Source organism: Squalius cephalus (assembly GCF_949319135.1).
Source record: "Squalius cephalus genome assembly, chromosome: 3".
Taxonomy (NCBI): Eukaryota; Metazoa; Chordata; class Actinopteri; order Cypriniformes; family Leuciscidae; genus Squalius; species Squalius cephalus.
In genome coordinates this window covers 20040414-20066645 of record NC_137124.1, presented here as the reverse complement: position 1 = coordinate 20066645, position 26232 = coordinate 20040414, and the positions used below count along the sequence as shown (strand labels likewise).

The following is a 26232-nucleotide window of genomic DNA, read 5'->3' as shown; positions in this document are numbered from 1 at the left end:
TTGTGCTCACCAAGGCTGTATTTATTTGATCAAAAATACAGTAAAAACGGCAATATTGTGAAATATTATTAAATATGTGAAAAAAATTGTTTTCTATTTGAATAAATTTTAAAATGTAATGTATTCCTGTGATGGCAAACCTGAATTTTCAGCATCATTATTCCAGTCTTGATGATTTGATGCTCAAGAAACATTTCTTATTATACATTTTTTTGAAAATAGTTGAAAATAGTCAAAAAACATGTTATTTAAAATAAAAATAAAAATTTGTAATAATGTAAAAGCCTTTACTTTCACTTTAGATCAATTTAATGCATCCTTGTTGAAAAAAATTATCTTACCCTTACACTTTTGAACAGTAATGTATACTAATAAAACCCCCAAAGTTTGTTATCCATGGTTGTTTGTTACACATTTGTTACACATGACATTGTGTAATACCCAGCCATAGGCCCTTTTTTAACAGCCTCATGCTTCTTGGCTGCTTCCCTAACCCGGCCGCTCTGTGTCTTATGTCTCGGCGGACACAGAAATCTTTCAATGTTTCCTATCAGCACGGGAGGCAGCGCGAGGAAGGGACCGAGATCGAACCGGAAGCATGAGCGTCCAGGAAGAGCCGGCTCAGCCCGGTCCCGAGCGCAGGAGCAGCACAACTGCTCAGGAGGGACAGGATCTTTACACCACCGCATGCAATGCCGTCATCCACCGCTGTGCAATGCTCCTGCTGGCCGTCAGCACGCCGCTCGCTCAACTCAGCAATCAACAACCCCTGACAGGTGGGGTCAACCAGGACGGAGGCGGGTTTATGCCGAGGTGAGTGACGTCATCGTTATAAAGTACAGGTACAAGTACAGGTTAAACAAGCGTAAGCGTGCCTTAACTTTCATATGTAACCCTTATCCTTGGAATCTGAATGTCTCACTGAACTCGTTTACCTCTCCAGCGCTCTCGTGCGGTCCAGGAATGCCTGACCTACTTTTTAAGATTTCATATTATCCAGTTGCAAGAGACCTTGTGTGCTGTCCTACTTTTGAAGCACCTTTATAAGCTGACCCAAGTGCAATTAGCTTAAAAGCAGCATTACCTATCATTTCAATAATCGTAAAACATTGTTCATTAGTGGTATTAATATGAAATTTAGGTCACATTTTTATTGACATGATTATGTGTTATGCCCACTCACAGGAAATGTAACATTTATTTCCCATTTTTATTTTGTGTTTAGGAGTGAGAGCTTGTCAGCAGAGAGTCGGTCTATCCAGAGCAGTCCCTGCTATAGACTCACAAAATCCAGGAGTGAGTCAGATCTCTCCCAGCCAGAGTCTGATGAGGAGGGATACTCACTGGTGAGATCTGTAACACACGCACACTGCCTTATTTGCTTTTCTTGCTTTTAAATTGCAGTTATGTAACCTGTCGGTGTGACCATTTTCAGAATGCAAGGAGGAATGTGGATCTGGATTTAGCTTTTACTCCTAAAAAAAGAGGTAACAGCCCCTCCCCCAACACTTTGACCCTCTAGTGGTGGGACACACTGTATTGGTGTCTCTATATTTGTGCTAAAGTCTATCTGTGTACACATGTAATGTGTCTCTGACAGCTCTGCGTCAGTCTGTTTTCTTCTACTTGGCTAAATGAGTCCATACATTTAAAGCATCTTCATGTTCTTCCAAAATTCAAGACATGCCACACAAATTTAATAGTAATTTCACACAATAAAATAGCACAGAAAAATTCCTCAGAACTTTATTTATATATACTTTCTGTATGTGTTAACAGTCATAGCTAAATAAATTAGACATTAATTGGCATTTTTTATTATACAGTCAACCGCACCTGGGACACATCTTTTTGGTCGACTGTTGCCTCTATGCCTGGGAATTTATGACGCTATTGGCTACTAATAAATGGCTTATTAGATCCATTAAGCAGATTTTACCATATAATACTTTCCCCAGATTTTCTCTTACAATCAGGACTGAAATGTGAAAAAAGGATGATGACTTGTGGAATGTTTTGAGAATTTGAAACTCAATGTTTTCTGTTGAAAGTATCAAATTGATCCTTTTACTGAATATTTTTTTAATAATTTGAATTACAATTTACAGAAAATGTACTGAAAAACAACTATTATTTAAATATAGATTATACACATTTAAATTAGTATATATAAATTAAAAGTAAATATAAATGTATTTAAATTATACTTATTTGCCCATCTTTATAAATTTGTTCAACAGATTTTGTTGTGTTTTCAAGGTTTTCTCTACAGTTCTCCTGACTCTTCTGCTGATTGGTTTGGGGGACGCTCAACCCGTGAGTGTTTGTACAGCTCTCCGCAGTCCTACGAGGAGTCAGACATCGATCTGAGCCAATCACTCAGGCTCCATGCACTCATCGAGAACATTGTGAACTTCATCAGTGGAGATGTTGGGAATGCTCCTGCGTTTAAGGAACCAGAAGAGAGTGTGTCCACCAGCCCACAGGCCATTATTATAGCCATGGAGCAGCAGCAGAGCCGAGCAGAGGTACGTGCATTCAGCATTTTTATTTGTCTTTGTTACTACAGATGCCTTCCACCTACACATCTTATGCTTTTATGTTTATTTTTTGTTTCTATAGTTGCGTCTGGAGGCCCTTCATCAGATTGTGGTGTTGATTTCTGGGATGGAGGAGAAAAGCAGTCAAGCAGGCTCTGGAGGTGGAACTGGACGCACAAGCCTCAGTTTTCACTCTGCCTCTCTGCTAACATCAGTCAGACTGCAGTTCCTGTCGGGATGTTTCGGCCTGGGTGCCGTGTGTAATGGGGGGCCAAAGGGGGAGAATGTCCAATTACACCATTACCAGGTAACTGTGACATGGATCTAAACTTTGACTTGTTTCAGATTTACAGGTACTGGTAAAATATTTTTTTTTAATGTATGGCATACCGTTCAAAATGTATTTATGACCATCATCAGTGAATAAAAAAAAAACAACGGATTGAGTTCCTGAACATAGTTGAGCTTCTTTGTAGGTCATGCTGGCTTAATATGAGCTAATTTAGACTGGGGTATGTAAGCATAAGGCCTTAAATAGAGAAGATCAGAATGGATTTGAGCAGTTCGGTCTTCTTGCTTTAACACATTTAGTCCTATAAACTGGGCATGGAAGTTCTCATAACATGCTAAAAAAGGTATGTTATCATTTATGCTATTATCTGCATGTTCTTTGTCTTTCCTTGTAGGATGGAGTCAGAGCAGCCAAGAAAAGTTTACAGATGGACATTCAGACAGCTGTGCATAAGATATATCAGCAGCTGTCAGTCACATTAGAGAGAGCCCTGCAAGCTAACAAGCACCACATAGGTAATGTATACACTATAGTAATTGCATGTGGCATATTTTATTATACTGAACATATATTCACAATGCTGTGTGTGTTTCCAGAGGCCCAGCAGAGGCTGCTTTTGGTGACAGTCTTTGCTTTAAGCGTGCGATACCAGCCAGTCGATGTATCATTAGCCATCTCCAGTGGCCTTTTGGACGTTCTCTCACAGCTTTGTGGAACGGAAACCCTGCTTGGACAGACACTGCAACTCCTGCACAAGCCTGCAGGCTCTCAGCTCAGCACTGCCCTCAAAGTGGCCAGCACCAGATTGCTACAGATACTGGCCATCAGCACCGGGTACAAAACAGTTCACTCACTCACCTGGTTTTTCATAGTCAATCTGAACCTTTAATGCTGTATGATTTAAATTATGATGCTAGTGCCTGAATGTTCTTTAGGGAACTTCATACCTGGCATGTAAACAAAGTGCCAAAATCTCACAGCATTCAAAATGTTGCTTTCCCCTATCTTTTCATCAGTACATATGCGGACAGGTTGAGTCCTAAGGTGGTCCAGTCCCTGTTGGATCTTTTGTGTAGTCAGCTGAAGACTCTGCTGGCTCAGGCTGCTGGAAGCACACTCAGTGCAAGTACAGAACTGCAGGAGAAGACTGACGACTGTGCAGATGCTCAGAAAAAAGATTTTCGAGGTAGGACACTTAAGAGCTCAAAACAACCACGTGCTCACTAAGTCGATTGATTTTGTGGTCTTATATATTGCTTTTGTTTTGGTGTAGCATTGTTACGCAAGACACACACCGCAGAGCTGCACCTTGGAGACTTCTTGGTGTTTCTACGGCGCGTCGTCTCTTCCAAAGCGATCCAGTCCAAGATGGCATCTCCTAAATGGACTGAAGTCCTTCTCAACATTGCTGCTCAGAAATGCTGTTCAGGTAATACAGCAGTGTCCCGTTCATCATCTTCGTCTTCGATCATCATCAACATCATCTTGTTTATGTGTTAGTTGTTAGATTAGTTGAATTTGTGTGTTTTTCAGGCATTCCATTGGTTGGTAATTTGAGGACACGGCTGTTAGCCCTTCATGTTCTGGAAGCTGTACTTCCTGCCTGTGAGAGCAGTGTGGAGGACCATCAGATGACCCAGGTCTGACTCCACAGAATTGTGGTTTTTTTATATATTTTTTTTTTATATGTGTAGCAGAGCTAAATTAATTTGACTTTGTGTGGTAGGTGGTGGAGAGGTTGTTCTCGCTGCTCTCGGACTGTATGTGGGAGGCACCTGTTGCTCAAGCTAAACACGCCATCCAGCTAAAAGAAAGAGAGCAGGAACTCAAACTACAGGTAAGGGAGATAAAGTCAGTCAAGTGTTTTTGTCAAGGTTTTGTTGCTTCAAAATGTACACGTACTCAACATTCACCTTTCTGAGATGCCATTAAATTGCCTTTCGTGTTGTTTTAGGGTGAGACAGAGGAGGAAGAAGAAAATTTGCCTATCCAGGAAGTGACCTTTGACCCTGAGAAGGCTCAGTGCTGTGTGGTGGAAAGCGGACAGGGACTGACACATGGCAGTGGGGGCAAAGGTTACGGCCTGGCCTCCACTGGCATTTCCTCTGGCTGTTACCAGTGGAAGGTTCTACACACTTTCTTTTACAGTACTGTTTGAAAGTTTGTGGTTAAGATTTTATGTTTAACTATAACTTTATTTTAAAAATATGAAAGATAACAAGAAAATCTCCACATCTGTAAGATTTTTAAATAACTGTTTTCTATTTTTGTGTATTTTAAATGGTAATTAATTCCTGTGATGGTAAGCTGAATTTTCAGCATCATTACTCCAGTCTTCAGAGTCACATGATCCTTCAGAAATCATTCAAATATGCTGATTTGGTGCTCAAGAATCAAGAAACATTTCTTATTATTATTATCATCACAGTTGACAATTGTGCTTCTTAATATTTTTGTGGAAACGGTGATACGTTTTTTCAGGATTCTTTAATGATTAGAAAGTTGAAAAGAGCAGCATTTATTTGAAATAGAAATCGTTTGTAACATTATAAATGTCTTTACTGTCACTTTTGATCATTTTAATGTGTTCTTGCAGAATAAAAGTATTAATTTCATTTAAAAAAAAAACTTAACTACCCCAAACTTCTTTGAACAGAAGTCTATGAATACACACACACACATCCATGGAAGCTGATAGCGTAATATGTACATTCTGTCAGGCTATGTGAGTAAAAGTACACTTTTTTTTTTTTTTTTTTTTTCAGTTCTATATCGTGAAGGAGAATCGGGGAAACGAGGGAACGTGCGTGGGTGTTTCACGCTGGCCCGTTCATGATTTTAACCACCGCACAACAGCAGACATGTGGCTCTACCGCGCATACAGTGGCAACCTTTACCATAATGGAGAACAGACCCTCACGCTGTCCAGCTACACACAGGGAGACTACATCACCTGTGTGCTGGACATGGAGGCGAGGACTGTGTCCTTTGGCAAGAATGGAGAGGTGCGGTGCAGCCCACTCATGAAGACAAATATTTAACCATTTTACCAACTCTCATGTCAATAGCTGAGCTATAACACTCATTATTTAACTCTCTTTTATCATATTTATTTGCTAAACCATGTGGCTTTATGTGGCAGGAACCTAAACTGGCCTTTGAAGATGTCGATGCTACAGAGCTCTACCCTTGTGTCATGTTCTACAGCAGCAACCCAGGGGAGAAGGTAGGATGCAGAGATGCTGATGTTGATTTTTTTTTTTTTTTTTTAATGACACATTATGCCTGAAAAGGTTTTGGACTTTTTATCATATGTTAATTTAGAAAATCTTGTATAATATGACTTGCTGTTTTTGTTTGTTTGGTTTTAATGTATTTATATGATATTTGTATTTTTGTAATTGAAAATTTGCCATGAAAATAGCCTTGAATGCTAACATGGCACTAAATAAAATAATCTGAATCTTTAAATGACACTGATAGACACCAACTGTTCAGACTACATTATAATTATTGTCTAAGCTTCAATTTCTTCACCTTAGAGAAATGATATTTGTGATGTAAAGTATAAAAACAGTTTTTTATTAGTTTAACAGGCATATTTTGTAGTGAAACAAATTATATATACGTATATATTATATTTTCAGATTTCCTTTTGGTAAATTTTTAGTGACTTTTTAGTTTTTGTTTATTTCCAGTTAATAATTTTAGTGCTTCAACTTATTTCATTTAGTTGCTTAGGCAACATTTCTAATTTTCATTTGAAGTTTTTCATGTAATACTTCCGTTTTATTTTAATTAACAAAAATATATTTATTAGTTTTAAATAATGATATTAACTCTGATAAATGTGAGTCATTTTAAATCAAAACACTGTTCACATTGGATGTTTGATTTTGCCTGCAAAGCTTAATAGAAAAGTTTTCTTGCCATTATTTTGTACTACACTGTCTTATCTTATATTCAGTTAAGACTGCAGTCACATTCAGAACTAAAATATGATTGATTTCTTTTGCTGTGGCGCTGCAGAAAGTGATGTAGCACTACCATAACAGTGACAACAATGAAAATGTAGACTGGTTGGCAAATTTCTACACTTTTCTCTATTGTTTTAACTGGTCCCCTACCCTGCAGGTAAAAATCTGTGACATGCAGATGAGGGGCACACCACGTGACCTGTTACCTGGCGACCCGATCTGTAGCCCTGTAGCAACTGTCCTCGCTGAAGCCACTACTCAGCTGGTCCGGATCTTACACCGCTCGGAGCGCTGGACCCAAACCATCAACCATAGCATCCTCCAACGCCTCCAGCAGATCAGGGGCTGTCTGCGAGAAGGAGCTCCTCCAGCAGGGGCCACCCGACTGCGCAAGAGCCGCTCGGCACAGAGCCGAGAGGAGCAGGATGAGAAGGAGGAGGAGCGAGAGGAGGAGAGAGGAAGAAGTGGACGGCACACTGCAGCAGAGCTGTCGGAGGCGCACCTGCGGACGCTGTGCCACCAGGTGTGGCCGGTGTTAGCTGTGATAGGGGGAGTAGATGGTGGGTTGAGAATGGGGGGACGGTGTGTGCACAAGCAGACGGGGAGACACGCCACTCTGCTGGGTGTGGTGAAGGAGGGGAGCACATCAGCTAAGGTGCAGTGGGATGAGGCGGAGATTACCATCAGGTGAGAGATGGCTATCTGTTTACATGGTTTATTGATCTCTAAAAATTATATTGAGGCTTTTACCTTGTTCCTGCTCCCCAGAGGTCTAGACTCCAACTTTTCTTTCTTTCTACAGTACTGTGCAAAAGTCTTAGGCATGTTAATATCCCCCCCCCCCGCCCCTGGTTTTAAGTAAGTTATTTATATCTTTTGCTGTAGTGTGTCAGTAGGAAATATCAGTTTACATTTCCAAACATTCTTTTTGCCATTAATTGTAATAATCCAGTGAGATTTGTGCACAAGGAGTCTGACAACAGCCGGTATGATCTGATCTCATGTATTAACATGCCTAAGACTTTTGCACAGTACTGTATCTGGGGCTCTCTTGGTTTCTTTAAGGGATGTGCGCCACAACTAATTTCATGAATGATTAAATGGACATTTTGTTACCTACTAGTCTAACAAACACCAAGAAGCCAGCAATCCATTTAAAATAGCCTACTTACTTTACGAATGAACAGTCAAATCCCATACTGAATGCAGTTGAAAAATCATACATGTGCTGTGCATTTTGATCATTGTACATTCAATTTAAAGGGATAGTTCACTCAAAAATGAAAATTCTGTCGTTTCAAACCTATACAACTTTTGTTCATCTTCAGAACACAAATGAAGATATTTTTGATGAAATCCGAGAGCTTTCTGTTCCTCCGTTGATGACAATTCCTCCGCAACTGACAATTTGGCCCCTAAAAAAGTTCATAAAGAAATCTTAAAACCAAACCATATTAATTGAGTGGTTTAGTCCAAATTTTCGTAAATATGACGAACAGATTTAATTTAGGCTTTTTCAAATATAAACATTCATCAACGCACACATCAGTTGTAGTAAACGGAAGCTCAAGCATGTTTGCTTGATGTGCGAGAACCAATAAGGTTCTTTCTTATGTGTTGCGTAGCACATTTGAGCTTCCGCAAGAACCAATGAGGTTTGTTCTCGCGCGTCAAGCAGGTTAGGTTGAGCTTCTGATATGTTCGCTGATCAATGTTAATAGGGGTTTGGAGCGACATGATGGTGAGGAATTAATGACAGAATCTTTGGGTGAACTAACCTTTTAAGCATTCACTTAATCAACGTTAGCCAATTGTAGACATATTTATTGAGATCAACTGAATCAATAGGCTTTGCAGGACCAATAAGAACAAACTGAATTTTAAAAACCGAATTCCTTAAATCAATATTAGTTAACATAAATCAGCACGTCAAAGTATCGTTGTTCATTACCACAGCCACCGCTTGCACGTCCGTGCTTAAGCGTGTATGAAAAGTACCTCTTCACATGAGAGACTTGTACTGGCAACTATACATTATTTAAGGGTATTCTATTTGTTAGGATATTGTTATAAGATCTGTTGTCGTCAAGTAAGTTTCAGCAATATTGTTGAAACTCGTCTAGTCTCGCACATCCCTAGACTCTTTTTCCACTTTTCGTCCTCCCTATTCATTTCTTTGACTTTTTCCTTTGAATTAGTTCCATAATGTTGCATGTTCCCTGGCCCTCCTCCCTGCTCCCTCACTCTCTCTCTCTGTCTCTTTTTCTCTCTCTGTTTGGTTTGTCACTCTTTTTTTATTGAAGCTTCCCCACTTTTTGGTCGCCCAGTGACACGCCGTTGTACAACTTGGAGCCGATAGAGCCACTTCCCTTTGACGTTTCTCGTTTCCGCGGACTCACTGCGGCTCTGCTTCTGGACCTCACCACCCTTGCCAGCCTGCAGGACGACAGCTCCAAATCCGTCTCTAACCGGCGGCATGAACGAAGACACCGGCACGAACCCCAGGAAGAACGAGAGAACGAGACGCGCACCAAACCAAAAGAAGGGACGGGAGACCTGCGTGTGTCTCACAGCTTAGACGAGGTTCGAGCTCGCGCACCGCCCAACTCTCGCTCTGAGAGCGAGTTGGCTGCCTACACACAGGACGCCACACAGCAGACTCCAGCGGAGGGACGCCGCAGACTGCAGGAGATGGTGGTGACACGGGGAAGCTCACAGGAGGCGGCTGCACAGATGGAGGTGCATGCGGTACAGCTCTCGTATTTGTATCTGGGAGCGATGAAGACCCTGAGTGTACTTCTTAGCTGTAGTAAATACGCCGAACTGCTGCTGATCCCCAAAGTGACGCCTGATAGCGGCCATAATGCGGATTGTGCAAGCCCTGGGGTCAGCGTGTGTCAGGAGGAGGCAGAGCTGCGATCAGCTCTGCAGTTTCTGATGCGACACATGGTGAAGCGGGCAGTTATGAGGTCACCCATCAAAAGGGCGCTTGGGCTGGCAGACCTGGAGCGGGCGCAGACTATGATCTACAAACTTGTGGTCAATAGCCTGCTTGAAGAACAGGAAGGCCAGAGTTCCAAACCAGGTACATCAGAAAACGTAAAACATATCTGATATACACAAACCGCATATATGAACTACTTTTCAAACGTTTTCGAATAACCCTACTTTTCAAAAGTTTGAAATCTTATGTTCACCAATGCTGCTTTTATATGATAATATTGTGAAATATTATTAAAATTTAACAATTTAAATTTTCTGTTTTAATTTCATTTAAATGCGACTTGATGTCAAAGCTGAATTTTCAACATCATAACTCTAGTCTTCAGTGTCACATGATTGTAGGATCATTCTAATATGCTTATTTGGTGCTTAAGAAATTTCTACATAATGCACACATGATGGGCATAAACAATGATTCTTGTATTATTGTAAAGTCACATAATTTAAAGGAAGTTAAGGCCCAGGTATACCTAATTTTCCGCGTTCCGCTGCCTCCGAAATTATACTCCATAGGCCGTTAGTGGACTCTGTTTTCAAATCCTCAAGTCACTCTCATATGCGAGTGAAATGTAAGCACTATGAATTAGAACATTTAATAGAATTGATCATTATTTTTAGTCTAATGGGTAGAGATTTTTGGTTTTGTCTTTTTTTCCTATAAAACAGCAAAATAGTAGCAAAACCCCTTTATTTTGCACTCATCTTTAGATCACAGATTGCACTCTCTTTCCCAGGACACACACTTCTCTTCATAAAGTATGTGAATGTGTGTGTGTTTTTAGTGGACACAGAGTGTGAGGAGTTAGAGGGAGAGCAACAGTTTCAGACTCCGGTCACCACCTCCCCCTCAGCTTCCAGCAGCACCTCCTTCATGAGCTCCTCACTGGAGGACACCACCACAGCAACCACACCCGTTACCACAGCAACCACACCTGTTACAGATGCCGAGACTGCACCAGCTTCTGAGTCACCTGGAGTGATGCCCCTCAGCCTGCTCAGGTACACACCCAACGGATGTCTTTTTTAGAGTATGTGAACATTGAATCTTTCAACCTGTGTGTCATAACTGATCTGCATGTGTATATCTGAGCAGGCAGATGTTCTCCAGCTACCCGACAACCACCCTGTTGCCGGCACGTAGAGCTCAGACCCCTCCCGTCTCATCGCTGCCCACCTCGCCATCGGACGAGCACGGCCGGAGACAGAGCCTCACATCACCGGAGTCCCAGCCTGCCAGGACCAACACTAGGACAGGTACAAATACACACACTCACAATATGTTTCTCTTAATTAATAAAATGGGGTCCAAATGTCTGAAAACACATCGAAAATATGAAAATTTGGATTTGGTTTTTTGAAATGTTTTTTGAAAGAAGTCTCTTATGCTTACCAAGGCTGCATTCATTTAATCAAAAATACAGTAAAAGTTGTAATAATATTTCACATAATTACAGCTATGTAATACTATTTTGTTCAAGATAATATATCATCAATCCTTCTTCCAAAACATGTTTTTGTCTTACCCTGATTCACAATGGTAAGTCTGTTATAAGTGTTTATATTTTAGACCTGTCAGGATGGTTTTCGCAGGAAATTGTACGCATACGTCACTAATGCTTGTGCATGTCTTTTCATATCTGTAAACAGAGAAAAGTTGCCGGCTAATTTGACGCATGTGTATGGTGTTATGTGACCGGCATAGGTTCGTTTTCACAACGAACAGGAGGCAAACATATTTTGCTGCTTAATATTTTTGTGGAAGTTGCGAATGCGATACACAACCATTCAAAAGTTTCGGGTAAGATTAAAAAAAGAGAGATAAATGCAGCCTTAGTGTGCAATGTGCATTAGTGACTTCTTTCAAAAAACAATAAAAAAATAAAATACTAGGAAACTTTTAAAATTATGCTGAAAATATAATTTGAAAAAAAAAGAAAAAATTCTGAAAATGTATGTTTATTCACTCCAAGCATTATCAGACCCCAGCAGTCGTCTCTCCACATCTCCACCTCCTCCTGCCATCGCGGTTCCACTGCTGGAAATGGGATTCTCACTCAGACAGATCATGAAAGCTTTGGAAGCAACAGGTAGGCAAATACTTATAGATACTCTCATAGATATGTTATGTCTGATTCAGAATTTCCTCATATATCATATCAGACATTCAGAGTATGTTCTGTATCGGTCTGTAGGTGCACGTGCTGAGGCAGATGCTCAAAACATCACTGTACTTGCAATGTGGATGATCGACCATCCAGGCACTGCAGACTCTGAGGAGGCTTCGGACCCCTGCTCCGGGGCAGCTGGAGGGGGTAAGAGCACAGAGAGGGGTTACCTGCGCTCACCGGGAGACATCCCCAACGCTGACGCTGCAGAGATGGAGGAGGGATTCAGTGACAGGTACAATACCTACAGAATGAATGACATTTACTTATTGGATGTCTTTAATTACTAAGTGTTATTACAATGTAATAAAAAAAATTATTGTTAGGTACAGTGTACTTGGATTGATAAATGGCCAAAATAATGTTTTGCAATACAACATGAACACTGTGACCTCTCTGTTCCTACAGTCCTGAAGGTCTTGATCAAGATTCGGCTTCTGCCTCTGCAGGCCCCACTCCCAGAGGACGCTCTGCAGCCAGCAGGAAACACCGCTTTGACCTTGCTGCACGCACTTTACTAGCTCGTGCAGGTACACTCTAGGGATCTACAAATATACATGTTTTCAACTATTTGTCTAATCAGTCTCAATGAAGCCCTGTGCAATGTGGCTGGTTTAACTGACCCTGAAAGGACTTTCTAAATGTTTTTGAAAGAAGGGACACAAACGAAGGCTGCAATTTTTATATAGTTTAGTTTTAATATATTTTAAAATGTAATTTATTTCTGTGATGGTACAGCTGATTTTCAGCAGCCATTACTCCAGTCTTCAGTGTCACATGATCCTTCAGACGATTTGGTGCTCACGAAACATTTCTTAGTATTAACAGTTGTTGAAAACAGTTGCGCTGCTTAATATTTTTGTTGAATATGTATACATTTTTAAGATTATTTGATGAGTAGAAAGTAAAAAAACAAAACAGCATCTATTTGAAATTGGAATATTTTCTAGCAATGTAAATGTCTTTACTGTAACTTTGATCAATTTAATGCATCCTTGCTGAACAAAATAAGTTTTAATTTCTTGAATGTATGAATAATCTGTATAACCTTGACCGTACCGAGGACAAGCGGTTTGGAAAATGGATGCATTTGTATATGTGGTTGTATGTATAATACAATTTTACAACATTAAGTTGTAACCGTTGTTTTGTTGTGTAGCTGGACTGTACCGCTCAGTGCAGGCACATCGAACTCAAGCCCGTCGAGAAGGCTCTGGACTGCAGCAGGAGTCTGGGCCTCTAGGGGCGCTGTACGACTTCAATCTGGATGAAGAGCTGGAGCTGGAATTGGATCAGGAAGCCATGGAGGCCATGTTCACCCAGGAGCTGGCATCCGACTCCGACATTCTGGGAATGTGGATCCCGGAGGTACTGGACTGGCCAACATGGGTGTGTGTGACAGCAGCCTGGGGCTGCCGCTGCTTTACTACTCACCTTTAACCCCTGCACGGCTGTACACAAACACACCCCAACACATTAGATGCACATAATGTACTTGCATAGAGTTTGCTCACTCACGCTCTCATATTGGACACAGACAAACTTCTGCTGAAGCACAGCAGCTTTCACACACTCACTAACACTGGTGCATGCTTTACTGGCACAGTATGAAAGCAGCAGATGCATAATGGGATGCTTCAGCCCTGATCCATGTTCTACTGGCTTACATTTCGTTTCAAATGTTTGTTGCACAACTTGCTCTTCCATCTGACCACAGTTTTGTTTCATTTTGCTTGTGTGTTAGCATGTGTGCGAGTCGGAGGACCGCGATGAGGTGGTCGTGTGTGAGTTATGTGGGGTCAGCGTTTCCAGCTTCAATCAGCATATGAAGAAGAGCCACCCGGGCTGCGGTCGCAGTGCCAATCGCCAGGGTTACCGCAGCAATGGATCCTATGTTGACGGCTGGTTCGGAGGGGAGTGTGGAAGCGGGAATCCCTATTACCTGCTCTGTGGCAGCTGCAGAGAGAAATACCTCAACATGAAGAGCAAGATCAAAGGACCACTGCCTGAGAGGTGAGCAGTGTGTTTGCAGGCATGCGTTATCATAGCCGAATTCACAAGAATCTGACATATTTCACTGATCTCGGTTTTTCAGGTATAAAGGTCAAGCCCCAGACCTGTTGGGAAAGCAAGACTGTGTGTATGAAGGTATTAAAAGTGTCTACAAGCAAATCCATACCCAGAGAAAACAAAAAGAAATTTGCTAGAATTATTAACAACCACTACTGTTGATATGTGTCAGGGTAAATGCGTCTAAGTACATGTGGTTTTGTCCTGCAGAGGACTGGGACATGTTGGATGTAGACGATGCAGAGCGTCTGACGGGCGAGGAGGAGTTCGATTTGCTCTCTGCTCCGCTGGGTCTTAGTGAGCGCAGACCTGTTCCTGAGGCTGTCCATTTTCCCGACACCGACCCTCTCGGAGCCTCTGTTGCCATGGTCACTGCCACCAACAGCATGGAGGAGACTCTCTTGCAGATAGGTACAATAATAACACCAATGCAATTAAGTGACTTGAATGCATCTCATTGATTAATGGTGTAAAAATGCCTATCATTTTACAGATATTGTTTAAGATGTTTGTATTTATGTATGGATTTAATTTATTAAACTCTATGGATTTGACCAAGTAAAACATGCTTTGTCTATAGGTTGCCAGAGCTCAGTGGATAAAAGTTCATCAGGTCGGTTGTCTTTGGGGGAGCAGGCATCAGGTCTCCAGACGTCTGCTGATCGCCTGGTGGCTCTGAAAAGAGTCACTGCAGCTGCACAAGTCCTGTTGGCCAGAACAATGGTCATGAGAGCACTGTCCCTGTTGTCAGTTAGGTAAGTGGTGTTGTGGCTGCTTTAATTTGCATTCATAAATTTAGCCTCAGATACATGATATGTTCATTCGCTCTTACAAGCAGGTATTGTTCGTTTCCACATTGAATTTATTTCTTGTGTGTAAAAAGCACCTGTACACATAAGAGGTGCCAAGATCGCAATAAAAACTTTACGTGTACTGATAACTATACATTATATAAGCCGCGTTTCCACCAAAATTAAAGGAGAACTCCGGTCAATTTTAACATTGAGCTCATTTTTTTGTACATTTGGAGTGCTGTCAGTACAGAGAACAACGACAAAAATCAGTGTTGCCTACACCGTGTTATCCTCTTTTTAAAATGTGCACCCTGTTGACTTCAATGGGGCAAGTTTTAAACCTGCTTTTAGCCTCTTAACATCCTTGATGTGTCATTACAAGTGCCCAGCCATGTGAGTGATTCCTTCAGAGTGAACACGGGTGAATCTGACTGCAGTAGATGTGAAAGATATGAATAAAAATGATGTTATTTCAGCCAGCGCACATACCTGTATTTACATCCTGTTTTCCGTTGAAGTCCACAGTAGTCGATTGTCGAGTTCGGACGCATGATCGTACGTACTAAACCTATGCGCGTGAACTCGACAATTGATTACTGTGGGCTTCGACCAAAAACAGGATGTAAATACAGGTATGTGCGCTGGCTGAAATAACATCATTTTTATTCATATCTTTCACATCTACTGCAGTCAGATTCACCGTGTTCACTCTGAAGGAATCACTCACATTGGCTGTGCACTTGTAATGACACATCAAGGATGTTAAGAGGCTAAAAGCAGGTTTAAAACTTGCCCCATCGAAGTCAACAGGGTGCAAATTTTAAAAAGAGGATAACACGGTGTAGGCAACACCGATTTTTGTCGTTGTTCTCTGTACTGATAGCACTCCAAATTTACAAAAAAATGAGCTCAATGTTAAAATTGACCGGAGTTCTCCTTTAACCGGAACAATTTGTCCCAGGAACAATTTTTCCCCCAGACCTGTTGCTGTCTGCATTTCCATCGAGGTCTAAAGTACCATGAAGATTAGGCAAATTAGTCCGGTGACGTAGGACTGCGTGCCACTTTACAGTTCCAGCTGGATTTCATCCTCTGAATTTAAGCTTAATAAAGCCTGAACCTTGTCGTTCCATCTGTCGTATTTTTTAACTCCATTGTTGATTCGAATAGCAAACAACTCTTACTGCACACAATGCAACAGATTTTAGAAAATGGTGGATGAAATAAAATGCTGCGTGGAGTCAACCAATCAAAATGCGGCATGAACTCAACCAGTCCCACCCCCGAAAGTTCCTGAACTTTGAAAAAGTACAACCTTGCAAGCAGGGACTTTCTGAGGGAGACATTTTTACCTGGAACTTCCAAAGTCCCTTGTTTCTGGGAAAAGTTCCTGCGGTGGAAACGCAGATATTGTTAAGATGTTGATATAGAAACTGTTGTGGTCAAGTAAGCTTCATTCTCAATGCTTCCTGTTGCACTCTCTAAACTGTCCGGGTTCTGCACTGCTCTTGCAGTTGACTGCAGCCTTATTTGTTCCGACAATATCACGTTATTAATAACAAACATTTAGAAAATCAGTCTTTGAAATTTGTGAATCGATTCGAATCGGTAGAAAATAGAATCGTTGTTCATATGTTAATCAGTTTTCCCCCTACCACTTTTATATATATGTATGCACACACACACACATGTCTAAACTCATATTTCTGCTCTTCAGTGGATCTAGTTGCAGTTTAGCAGCAGGATTGGAGTCTCTGGGCTTGACAGACATTAGGACTCTGGTGCGTCTGATGTGTTTGGCTGCAGCAGGTAGAGCTGGACTGTCCACAGGCCTTGCATTAGGCCCCGGATCCTCTGAGCGCCCACGAGGGGCTAGTAAGCCTACCAAACCCATCTCTTGTTTAGCATACCTCAGTACCGCCGTCGGCTGTCTGGCATCAAACAGCCCCAGCGCTGCCAAACTCCTGGTCCAGCTGTGCACACAGGTAGTCAGATCGTCTCATGAATATCTATTAAACAAAGAGATGACAAAAAACTGTAAATCTTTTGTCTCATCCTGCCTCTCTTTTCCTCTAGAATCTGATATCAGCTGCCACCGGGATGAATCTGACCACAGTAGATGATCCAATCCAGAGGAAGTTCCTGCCCAGTTTCCTGAGGGGAGTGGCAGAAGAGAACAAGCTTGTGACATCACCCAATTTTGTGGTGACCCAGGCACTAGTTGCCCTGCTTGCTGATAAAGGTGCCAGGCTTCGACACGGCTATGACAAGGCTGAACTGGAAAAGAGAGGTTAGTTAACGTCTTGCTAGCCGCTTGAGACTGCCACCACATTATTTACTTATTTGAGTTTTTTCCCAGTCATTTTTTTTGTTTTGTTTGGTTAAATCTTGTAAATCTGATGCTTTATTTGTTTGTTTTTGCAGCAGAGGGTTTGTTAGATGAAGCTTTGTTGTGTTGCAGCTCGAAAACCACAGCCTTTGCCGCCAATCACCACCATTTTAATTTCTCACTTTTTTTTTTTTCTCATTTTGTGTGTGTGTGTGTGTGTGTGTGTGTGTATCCGTCTGTGTGCACGTGTGTTTGTTTCTCTCGCTCGCGGCCTGGCTTTGTTCTGCTCGGTCGTCACAGGGCTAATGTCGCCTCTCTATGCCCACCTCTCCTGTGCCCCCCTTGCTGTAGGCCCATTGGAGCTGGCAAATGCGCTGGCGGCGTGCTGCCTCTCGTCTCGACTCTCGTCGCAGCACCGCCAATGGGCCGCGCAGCAGCTGGTGCGCACACTGGCGGCTCACGACCGAGACAATCAGAGCCGCCCACAGACCTTCGCCGACGTGGCAGGAGACCTGCGGAAGTGGTCCACTTTCAGACTCGAGGCCCACCAGAGCAGGGTATGATTCCCACAGCGCTGTTTGCTGCTTTTAACCGCACTGGATGGTTTTTGATGCTGAGTCATTTGGTCTCTTGTAGGTGATCACATGTGGGTGGTGTAGTAAAAAAGGACTTCTGGCTACAAGTGGGAATGATGGGACGGTCCGCGTTTGGAGCGTGACCAAAAACCAGTATACCCTGCAGCAGACATGTGTCTTTAACAAAGCGTGAGTTCCTCTCTTTCTCCTAATTAGGCCTGTGTCTGAAAGGTGATGTTTATGGCCTTCTGTGTCTGTCTTCAGAGATGATACTTCGGAAGAGTGTATGAATAATCTGGGGTCGCCAGGTGATCCAAACTTAGCTCCAGTGGCCTGGAGTGTCAGTGGGAAGTACTTGGCTGCTGCCATGGAGAAAATGGTGAACATTTGGCAAGTCAATGGTAAGTTGCTCACCATCACCACCATATAAACTACTGTTTATACCCATTTTACCCATAAGATTTTTATTTTTTTGTTTTATGCTCACCAAGGCTGATTTGGTGCTCAATAAACATTCCATATTATCATGTCTAAAAAAGTTGCTCTGTTTAATATTTTTGTGGAAACAGTGATACAATTTTATATTCATTGATAAATAGAAGGTTCAAAAGAACTTCAATTATTTGAATTAGAAATCTTATGTAACATTATAAATGTCACTTTTTATCAATTTAATGTGTCCTTGCTGAATAAGAGATTTAAAAAAAAAAAAAAAAAACCTTCCTTTATATTGTTACCATACCGGTTATCAGCCAACATTTGAGTTTTTGATTTTATTTATTTATCAGTATTGGTTGATATTGGATATTTAATTGTGCTACTCATTTGCTCTATTTTTACATTTAGATTACATTTTTAAAAAAAAATGTTTTAATAACACTGTTAAATGTAATGTTAGCAAAATATCCATTTTCCATACTGTATATTATAATGTGATGCCTCACTTGTAGTAGTTTTCAGTGTTTTGTTTTTCATTTATTTAGACAAAATGGAACAAATTGTTTATATTTTAATATAGAAAATATTTATTCGCTTATCTGAATTGCGCAGAATTTTAATATCAGTCCATCACGATGTGTTTGCGCACAAGGTGGGAAGGCCTCATTGGACCTGCAGCCTCACTGGGTATCATCGTTAGCTTGGCCGGAGGAGGAGGCGGAGTCTCTGTGGGGCGGGGAGCCTCGAGAGCTGCTATTGGTGGGTCGCATGGATGGGACATTGGGACTTCTCGAGGTTCTTGATGATTCTGATATGCAGAGAACTGAACTCCAACACTGTTTCAGGAAAGACGGTACTGACATTTACAAAATCCATACTAATGCATGCGATTATACCCAGTTTGTTCTAACTTTGTGAAACTGTAAACAAGATTTCTTTTGTGCATTTTTTTCATGTGTATCCATGTTTGGTGCTGATCTCTACAGTGGTTGTAATGCAAATCGCATGGTACAGTGAGGACCGGCCCTTTGCAGTTGGATATGCTGATGGAAGGCTTCTGATTGGCTCTAAGGAGCCTTTAGAGAATGGATCTGTGGTGGTTATTGATGCCCATAAGGTTAGAGTCATCATTACTCATCATAAACTGACACACATATAAACACACATTCACATACAGTACTTTCACACATTCTTGTCTGTAAAAATCCTTGTGTGAAGAAGCTATTTAACGTGCCTTCACAATTCACTGACAGTCAAATCTTTGTTCTCTCTTTGTGTGTTGTGACCGTAGGAAAGCATCAGTTCATTGCGCTGGGCTCCAGGTGGGCAAGTGTTAATAAGCTGTGCTAAAGAGGAGATTGTGCGTCTGTGGATGGGGTCTGGGACAGGTTTGGGCCAAAGCTGGACATGTCTGCAAAGTATCGCCCACCCTGCTGTTGTCAATGCTGTTGCCTGGTGCAACCTGCCTGGTCTAGGACCTAAACCTCTCAACATGTTTGCCACGTATGTCCAGACAAACAGTGTGCACGCTAATACATAAGAGTGCTAAATCCAATAGAGTGGTGCAGGGATGATATTTTTGTAGGGTAACCCGGAAGTTAGCATCACCCTGGTTCCCTCATCAAAAACCCAGTAGGATTCCTCTGGCTTTTGGATTATTAACGAAAAAAATATTTTGTCATTTTTACAAAAGGATTTTTACAAGGATTTTTAATCAAATAAATGTATTTATTTGATTAAAAATACCATAAAAACAATAATTTTGTAATATTATTATAATTAAAAATAGCTGTTTTCTGTTTTAATATATATATTTTAAAATGTAATTTATTTGTGTTATGGCAGAGCTAAATTTTCACTTTACTTTTGATTAATTTAATGTGTGCATGTTGAAAAATAAATCTTACCGACCCCCAAATTTTAAGGGTAGTTTGCATAAAAATGATTATTATTATTTAAAGTGCCATTGCTTGGGATATAAGGAGTAGATATTTCAGTATATAGCAAATAAACATTCTTTTAATTCTATTTTTATTAACATTACTATGATTGGTTTATTTTTTGATAAGTTTGTAATGTACATTATTTTTCCAATTACATGTTTCACAATGTTTCACTAGCATGTAATTATATTTTTCTGTAGTATTTGTAATCACTTTATTTATTTCATAAAAATGTGTGCATTGTGAAATATGTCCTAAATTAAGAATATGGTCATTAAAACGTGTACTCTTTGTCTCACAGATGTTGTCAGAATGGCCTTGTATCTGTGTGGACTGTACCGCAGGACCCTTCGTCATACTCTCAGTGCAGCATTGCCTGCCCTGATGCATGGTGGGAATCAGAATCCAAATCCAAACTGATGGTAATGCGTCCATACATCTAAGCAATTTAAAAACCTCTGAATTATACTTTGCTATCTGTTCTTCCCTATCCTTTAGAATGTACGTTTGTGTGTTTTTAATGTGACTTCCCTGATCTCTCTCCAGCTAGACCCTCAGCGGAGTGAAGGAGCAGTGTGTGTGTTCAAGCTCCGGGGTCACATGAGTCCTGTGCGGACAGTAGCATTCAGTCCAGATGGGCTGGCTTTGGTGTCCGGTGGGGTTGGTGGACTTTTGAACATCTGGTCATTACGGGTCAGTGTCTGTCATGGACGCACATTTTGTAAACGCATACAGGCTAAACTTACAATACTAACAAACAAACTTGAAAGTATCAATATAGTGTTTTCATGATGATACGCTTGTGTGTATGTTTATACGTGTAGGATGGATCAGTGCTGCAAACAGTAGTTGCAGGATCTGGAGCGATTCACAACACAGTTTGGATCCCTGACGTGGGTGTAGCTGTCTGCTCCAATCGCTCAAAGGTAAAAGAATCCTGAAAGTTTCAATTTTAGTCGATTTTCATTCATTAAAAAAAAAAAAAAATCAAATATCTAGAAAAAATGTTGCTTATTGGAGTCTGTGCTTGTTCTGCAGGATGTGCTGGTCGTTAATAGCTCAGCAGAGTTTATGGCAACCAATCACGTATTAGCAACCTGCCGCACGGCGCTGAAGAAGCAGGGTGTTGTGGGACTGAATATGGCTCCATGCATGAGAGCCTTCCTGGAGAGACTTCCCATCATGCTTCAGGAGCAGTACGCATATGAGAAGGTACACAAAACTGATATAATTTGAGCAAATAGTATTCATGGAAAAATGCAAAATGTTGAGTTGTTGTTGAGGTAATTTCTGTTTCTTTGTTTATTTTGGTGTGTTTCAGCCTCATGTGGTGTGTGGGGAGCAGCTCGTCCACAGTCCTTACATGCAGTGTCTGGCGTCTCTGGCGGTGGGTCTGCAGCTGGACGCTCTACTGTGTCATCCTCCTGTCCCACCTCATCTGGCCCACTGCCCACCTGAGCCTGGCTCATCCCCCGCCCCCTTGCCCGGCTCCTGGGCCAGCAGTGAGTGGGCGTGGCTTCACTGCTTCTCCACCACCGTCAAAACGGCCGAGGCCCTTGTGCGCGGACACACCTTTCCTGAGTCTTTCATCGTCCCGGACCTGGAGCCCGTGGCCAAGGACAAATTGGCATTGCTCATGGTGAGGGCGATTAAACATACACTTGTCCTGTGAGACTGCCATATTTAATGATTTGATGGTGAAAAATAAACTGTTGTTGATGATGGTCACAGTCTTTTCATCACACACAGGACAACAGCAAGTGGCTGTCTGGGATAGATGAGCAGATCATGTCTTGGGCCACTTCCAGACCAGAGGTGAAAGCAAATAAAAGGGATAGAAATATATATTTATAGATATATTTATGTCAATCGATTTACATATTATCACCAAGGCTGCATTTGTTTGATCAAAAATGCAGTAAAAACAATAATATTGTAAAATATTACAATTTAAATATTTTAAAATTAATTTCTGCTTGTGATGGCAAAGAGGATTACTTAATTTTTTAGTGTCACGTGGTCATTCTAATATGCTGATTTATTGCTCAATTTTTATCAACATGTATATAATGTTGTTGTTATTATTATTAAAATTGAAAAAAAAAAAAACTAAACCTTTGAATATCTCTTGTGAATTTTAAGGACTGGCACCTCGGAGGGAAGTGTGACGTGTTTTTATGGGGTGCTGGCAGGCATGGGCAGCTTGCAGAGGCTGGGCGAAACATTATGGTGCCAACTCTTGCTCCCTCTTTTTCTCAGGCCCAACTGGTATGATTGTACACAAATTTATTTTTATTTTTCAAATTTCAAGTTTGATTTTTATAATATTCTGTCGTACAAATCAAATAAATTCAAATTCATGTAATTTATCATTTTTGTACTGTCAGGTTGTGTGTGGGCAGAACTGCACATTTGTGATCCAAGCTAACGGGACAGTGTCTGCATGTGGAGAGGGTAGTTACGGCCGCCTCGGACAAGGAAATTCAGACGATCTGCACGTCCTCACTGTTATATCTGCCCTGCAAGGCATGCTGCAATCATACACAAACTCTGAAGGACTTTCATTATAGATGTTTACAATACCCTGGAAGCTTTAACAGTGATGTGATGCGTTTTTGTGCAGGGTTTGTGGTGACCCAGCTGGTAACGTCCTGTGGGTCTGATGGCCATTCGATGGCTCTAACTGAGAGTGGTGAGGTGTTCAGCTGGGGAGATGGAGATTACGGAAAACTGGGCCATGGCAACAGCGACAGACAGCGCCGACCGCGGCAGATAGAAGCGCTGCAGGGAGAGGAGGTGGTCCAGGTCAGAAACACACCTCTCACATTCACTCTCACTCTTTAATACACCCAGATGCCTCTCCAGCGGGCAGTTCTCCTCTTCTTCTTCTTCCTCTAAGGTGTGTATGATGAATAATGGTGTTTGTTCCTGTGCAGATGTCGTGTGGATTTAAGCACTCAGCAGTGGTGACTGCAGATGGAAAGCTCTTTTCCTTTGGTAATGGAGACTATGGCAGACTGGGACTTGGAAACACTTCTAACAAAAAGTTACCAGAAAGAGTCAGCGCGCTGGAGGGCCACCAGGTCGGCCAGGTAAAACTGAGTAATAGCTACAGACACACTTCATACATCCTTTATAGTGCTGTTCAAAAGTCTGAGTTCACTTGTGAAAATACTTCCTTTTTTTAAATGTAAAAAATATATACATTCTATACATATAATGTATTAATGTATAATATATTAGTAATCATATAATATAATTTATTAATGGAATTTAATTCATTTCATTGTCATTTCATGAAGTCATTTCGTTTATCCTCTTTTGCTTTAAATCAATTAAATTCTGAAACTTTGTTTATTTGCAGGTTTAAATTAGACTTTGAATCCTAGAATGTCAACTTTTGAATGGCACTTCACATATACACAATTTTAACTGATGTTCATTTTAACATCGGTGTGTGTAGGTTGCATGTGGGCTGAATCACACTTTGGCAGTATCGGCTGATGGAATGACCGTCTGGGCGTTTGGAGATGGAGACTATGGCAAACTGGGATTGGGAAACTCTACAGCCAAATCTTCCCCTCAGGTACCACTACTGACATATTTATGTGACAACACCCTCACAAGAATACACAGTTAAGCATATTACATGTCATAAACTCTTTTTTTTTTTACTAAATTGTGCGTGTTTGTTATTTTACAGAAAGTGGATGTTTTGTGTGGAATTGGAATAAAGAAGGTGGCATGTGGCACACAGTTCTCTGTTGCTTTAACCAAAGATGGAAACGTGTTCACGTTTGGGCAGGGTAAGCCATGTGCAGTCATGGATGCATACTTGTCTCAGGGAGGAACTGTACACTTCTATAAACTGTCATGTAAACTGTCACTTAATGTTTTTGCTTTAATGTAACAGATCGTTTGATTGGTCTGCCGGAGGGTCGAGCACGAAATCATAACCGGCCTCAGCAGGTCCCAGCTTTAACAGACGTGTTTATAGAGGATGTGGCTGTCGGGGCCGAGCACACACTTTCACTCTCTTCAACTGGAGAGGTTTACGCCTGGGGGAGCAACTCAGAGGGACAGGTGTGTGTTTACTAACAAACTCGTAATCTTTCCCATTTTCCATTGTTTTTATGTAATAACTGAACAATAACATGGTTTGCAACAAAACAAAAAATGCCGGTATTTTTAATCTTTTTTTTTTTTTTTTAAAGCTGGGCTTGGGCCACACCAATCATGTCAGAGAGCCGACCCTCCTCAGTGCTTTACAAGGCAAAAACATCCAGCAGATATCTGCAGGTCGCTGCCACAGTGCAGCATGGACTGCACCGCCTGTACCGCCACGTGCTCCAGGTACAGACACATAAACAATGGCTTGCTTAGGCTTATTCTTTATGAATAAGCTGATGTAACTTTAAGAACGAATGCACAGATCTAATATACTGATACTTTACACTTGTTTAGTTTCTAAACTGTTTACATTCACTTAAGACATAACTGACTATGTTTACTGGGATACTCGCAATTCTTTTACATAATTTTGTGAGTTTGTCCGCTCAAGTGCAAGATGATGTGAAAGAGTTCAGTTTTGTATTTGTGCGCTGTCTGAGCGTGTACAGCTTTCTGGGCACGCGCTGAAGGTGTGTGCGCACACAAGACTTCCCACACAGTGAGTAACGAAATGAGCTGCTTTTCGCATGCTCTTGCACTTGAGTATTTAAATTGGCAAGGATCTTAAACTTTCGTGATTATGCAGTGCTGGCTCGTCAACTGTCCCGAGCATTGTTCACGTTTGTTCAAGTTCATGCATTTTTAGGATTCATAGAAATTTTGCGTGCTTGGCGAGTGTTAATTTTAGGCCAGATAGATAGATGGACAGACAGACAGACAGACAGATATGTGTGTGTATGTGTGTGTATATATATATATATAGAGAGAGAGAGAGATCCGACAAAATATAAATAACTGATTTTCTTAATGTTTTTCCTTTTGAGCTTTTTCTTTTTCTTTTTTGCATAGTAAAATAAAACCTATACCTTTAGTTTGCAATTTTTGCTAAATAGTTTTGTCCGATAAATACATTAACCAAGTTTAGTGTTTTGTTCTTCCCTCATATTTAAAATTTTAAACTATATATATATATATATATATATATATATATATATATATATATATATATATATATATATATATATATATATATATATATATATATATATATATATATATATATATATAATGTGTGTGTGTGTGTGTTCCTCATATTTTGATGGTTTAATCGAACTAGTAGGGTTGTTAAAAACAAATATCCCCTCCTGACATCATTTTTGGCCACTATATTATTATTTATATTTTTATAATTAGAAGATAATTCTTATTATTCAGTAGTATAGCATATACAGTTGTGGTCAGAATTAATGGCACCCCTGGTAAATATGATCAAAAATGGCTGTAAAAAATAAATCTGCATTGTTTATCCTTTCATTCAAAAAATGTAAAAAAAATCGAACCTTTCATTGAAGTGATTTCCCCCGCACTTTCAAGTCTTTTACATTATGAAATAAATGTTTTTCTCCAAAACACATTGGCCACAAATATTGGCACCCTTTTATTAAATACTTTTTGCAATCTCCTTTTGCCAAGATAACAGCTCTGAGTTTTCTCCTATAATGCCTGATGAGTTTGGAGAACACCTGACAAGAGATCAGAGACCATTCCTCCATACAGAATCTCTCCAGATCCTCCAGATAAAATTCTAGGGGTGCCAATAATTGTGGCCAACGTGTTTTGGAGAAAAACATTTATTTCATAATGTGATCCACCCCCCCCCCCCCCCCCCGCTTACAATTCTTTTACTTCAATGAAAGGTTAGTTTTTTTGCACATTTTTTTAATGAAAGATCAAAAGATAAACAATGCAGATTTATTTTTTACAGCCATTTTTTATCATATTTACCAGGGGTGCCATTAATTTTCACCACAACTGTATATATAGATCAAGGCTGAAATAACATAATAACAATAATAAAATGTAAACACATTGTAAAGCTGTCCAGTTAAACCATCGAGACTTAACGTTTTTTTATGCCTTTTTTTATGTCCACATT

At 40.7% G+C, this 26232-nt stretch overlaps 1 protein-coding gene across 8 annotated transcripts in view; it reads left to right on the top strand.

The window, feature by feature from the left end:
• Positions 1 to 26232, top strand: part of herc1 (HECT and RLD domain containing E3 ubiquitin protein ligase family member 1) — a 47761-nt gene that overhangs the window by 15351 nt on the left and 6178 nt on the right. For 2 of the 8 annotated variants that reach the window (XM_079866554.1, XM_079866553.1), the window contains exons 23-70: positions 531 to 813; positions 1226 to 1346; positions 1436 to 1487; positions 2260 to 2528; positions 2623 to 2847; positions 3227 to 3347; positions 3429 to 3666; positions 3849 to 4018; positions 4106 to 4261; positions 4366 to 4472; positions 4559 to 4669; positions 4787 to 4957; positions 5598 to 5837; positions 5975 to 6058; positions 6967 to 7496; positions 9113 to 9894; positions 10595 to 10811; positions 10906 to 11066; positions 11783 to 11899; positions 12005 to 12212; positions 12386 to 12507; positions 13137 to 13366; positions 13722 to 13990; positions 14073 to 14125; positions 14258 to 14458; positions 14628 to 14802; positions 16559 to 16826; positions 16918 to 17131; positions 17522 to 17727; positions 17807 to 17934; positions 18010 to 18146; positions 18836 to 19036; positions 19170 to 19300; positions 19475 to 19686; positions 20428 to 20548; positions 20673 to 20819; positions 20951 to 21052; positions 21165 to 21338; positions 21448 to 21765; positions 21876 to 21941; positions 22269 to 22394; positions 22514 to 22652; positions 22750 to 22931; positions 23063 to 23218; positions 23590 to 23712; positions 23830 to 23932; positions 24040 to 24209; positions 24341 to 24479. In XM_079866554.1, the coding sequence (XP_079722680.1) occupies positions 531 to 813; positions 1226 to 1346; positions 1436 to 1487; positions 2260 to 2528; positions 2623 to 2847; positions 3227 to 3347; positions 3429 to 3666; positions 3849 to 4018; positions 4106 to 4261; positions 4366 to 4472; positions 4559 to 4669; positions 4787 to 4957; positions 5598 to 5837; positions 5975 to 6058; positions 6967 to 7496; positions 9113 to 9894; positions 10595 to 10811; positions 10906 to 11066; positions 11783 to 11899; positions 12005 to 12212; positions 12386 to 12507; positions 13137 to 13366; positions 13722 to 13990; positions 14073 to 14125; positions 14258 to 14458; positions 14628 to 14802; positions 16559 to 16826; positions 16918 to 17131; positions 17522 to 17727; positions 17807 to 17934; positions 18010 to 18146; positions 18836 to 19036; positions 19170 to 19300; positions 19475 to 19686; positions 20428 to 20548; positions 20673 to 20819; positions 20951 to 21052; positions 21165 to 21338; positions 21448 to 21765; positions 21876 to 21941; positions 22269 to 22394; positions 22514 to 22652; positions 22750 to 22931; positions 23063 to 23218; positions 23590 to 23712; positions 23830 to 23932; positions 24040 to 24209; positions 24341 to 24479 (8976 nt within the window). Of the gene's footprint in view, positions 1 to 530; positions 814 to 1225; positions 1347 to 1435; positions 1488 to 2259; positions 2529 to 2622; positions 2848 to 3226; positions 3348 to 3428; positions 3667 to 3848; positions 4019 to 4105; positions 4262 to 4365; positions 4473 to 4558; positions 4670 to 4786; positions 4958 to 5597; positions 5838 to 5974; positions 6059 to 6966; positions 7497 to 9112; positions 9895 to 10594; positions 10812 to 10905; positions 11067 to 11782; positions 11900 to 12004; positions 12213 to 12385; positions 12508 to 13136; positions 13367 to 13721; positions 13991 to 14072; positions 14126 to 14257; positions 14459 to 14627; positions 14803 to 16558; positions 16827 to 16917; positions 17132 to 17470; positions 17728 to 17806; positions 17935 to 18009; positions 18147 to 18835; positions 19037 to 19169; positions 19301 to 19474; positions 19687 to 20427; positions 20549 to 20672; positions 20820 to 20950; positions 21053 to 21164; positions 21339 to 21447; positions 21766 to 21857; positions 21942 to 22268; positions 22395 to 22513; positions 22653 to 22749; positions 22932 to 23062; positions 23219 to 23589; positions 23713 to 23829; positions 23933 to 24039; positions 24210 to 24340; positions 24480 to 26232 lie in introns of all 8 variants that reach the window. The other 6 variants (XM_079866550.1, XM_079866549.1, XM_079866555.1 and 3 more) reach the window with 5 other exon arrangements.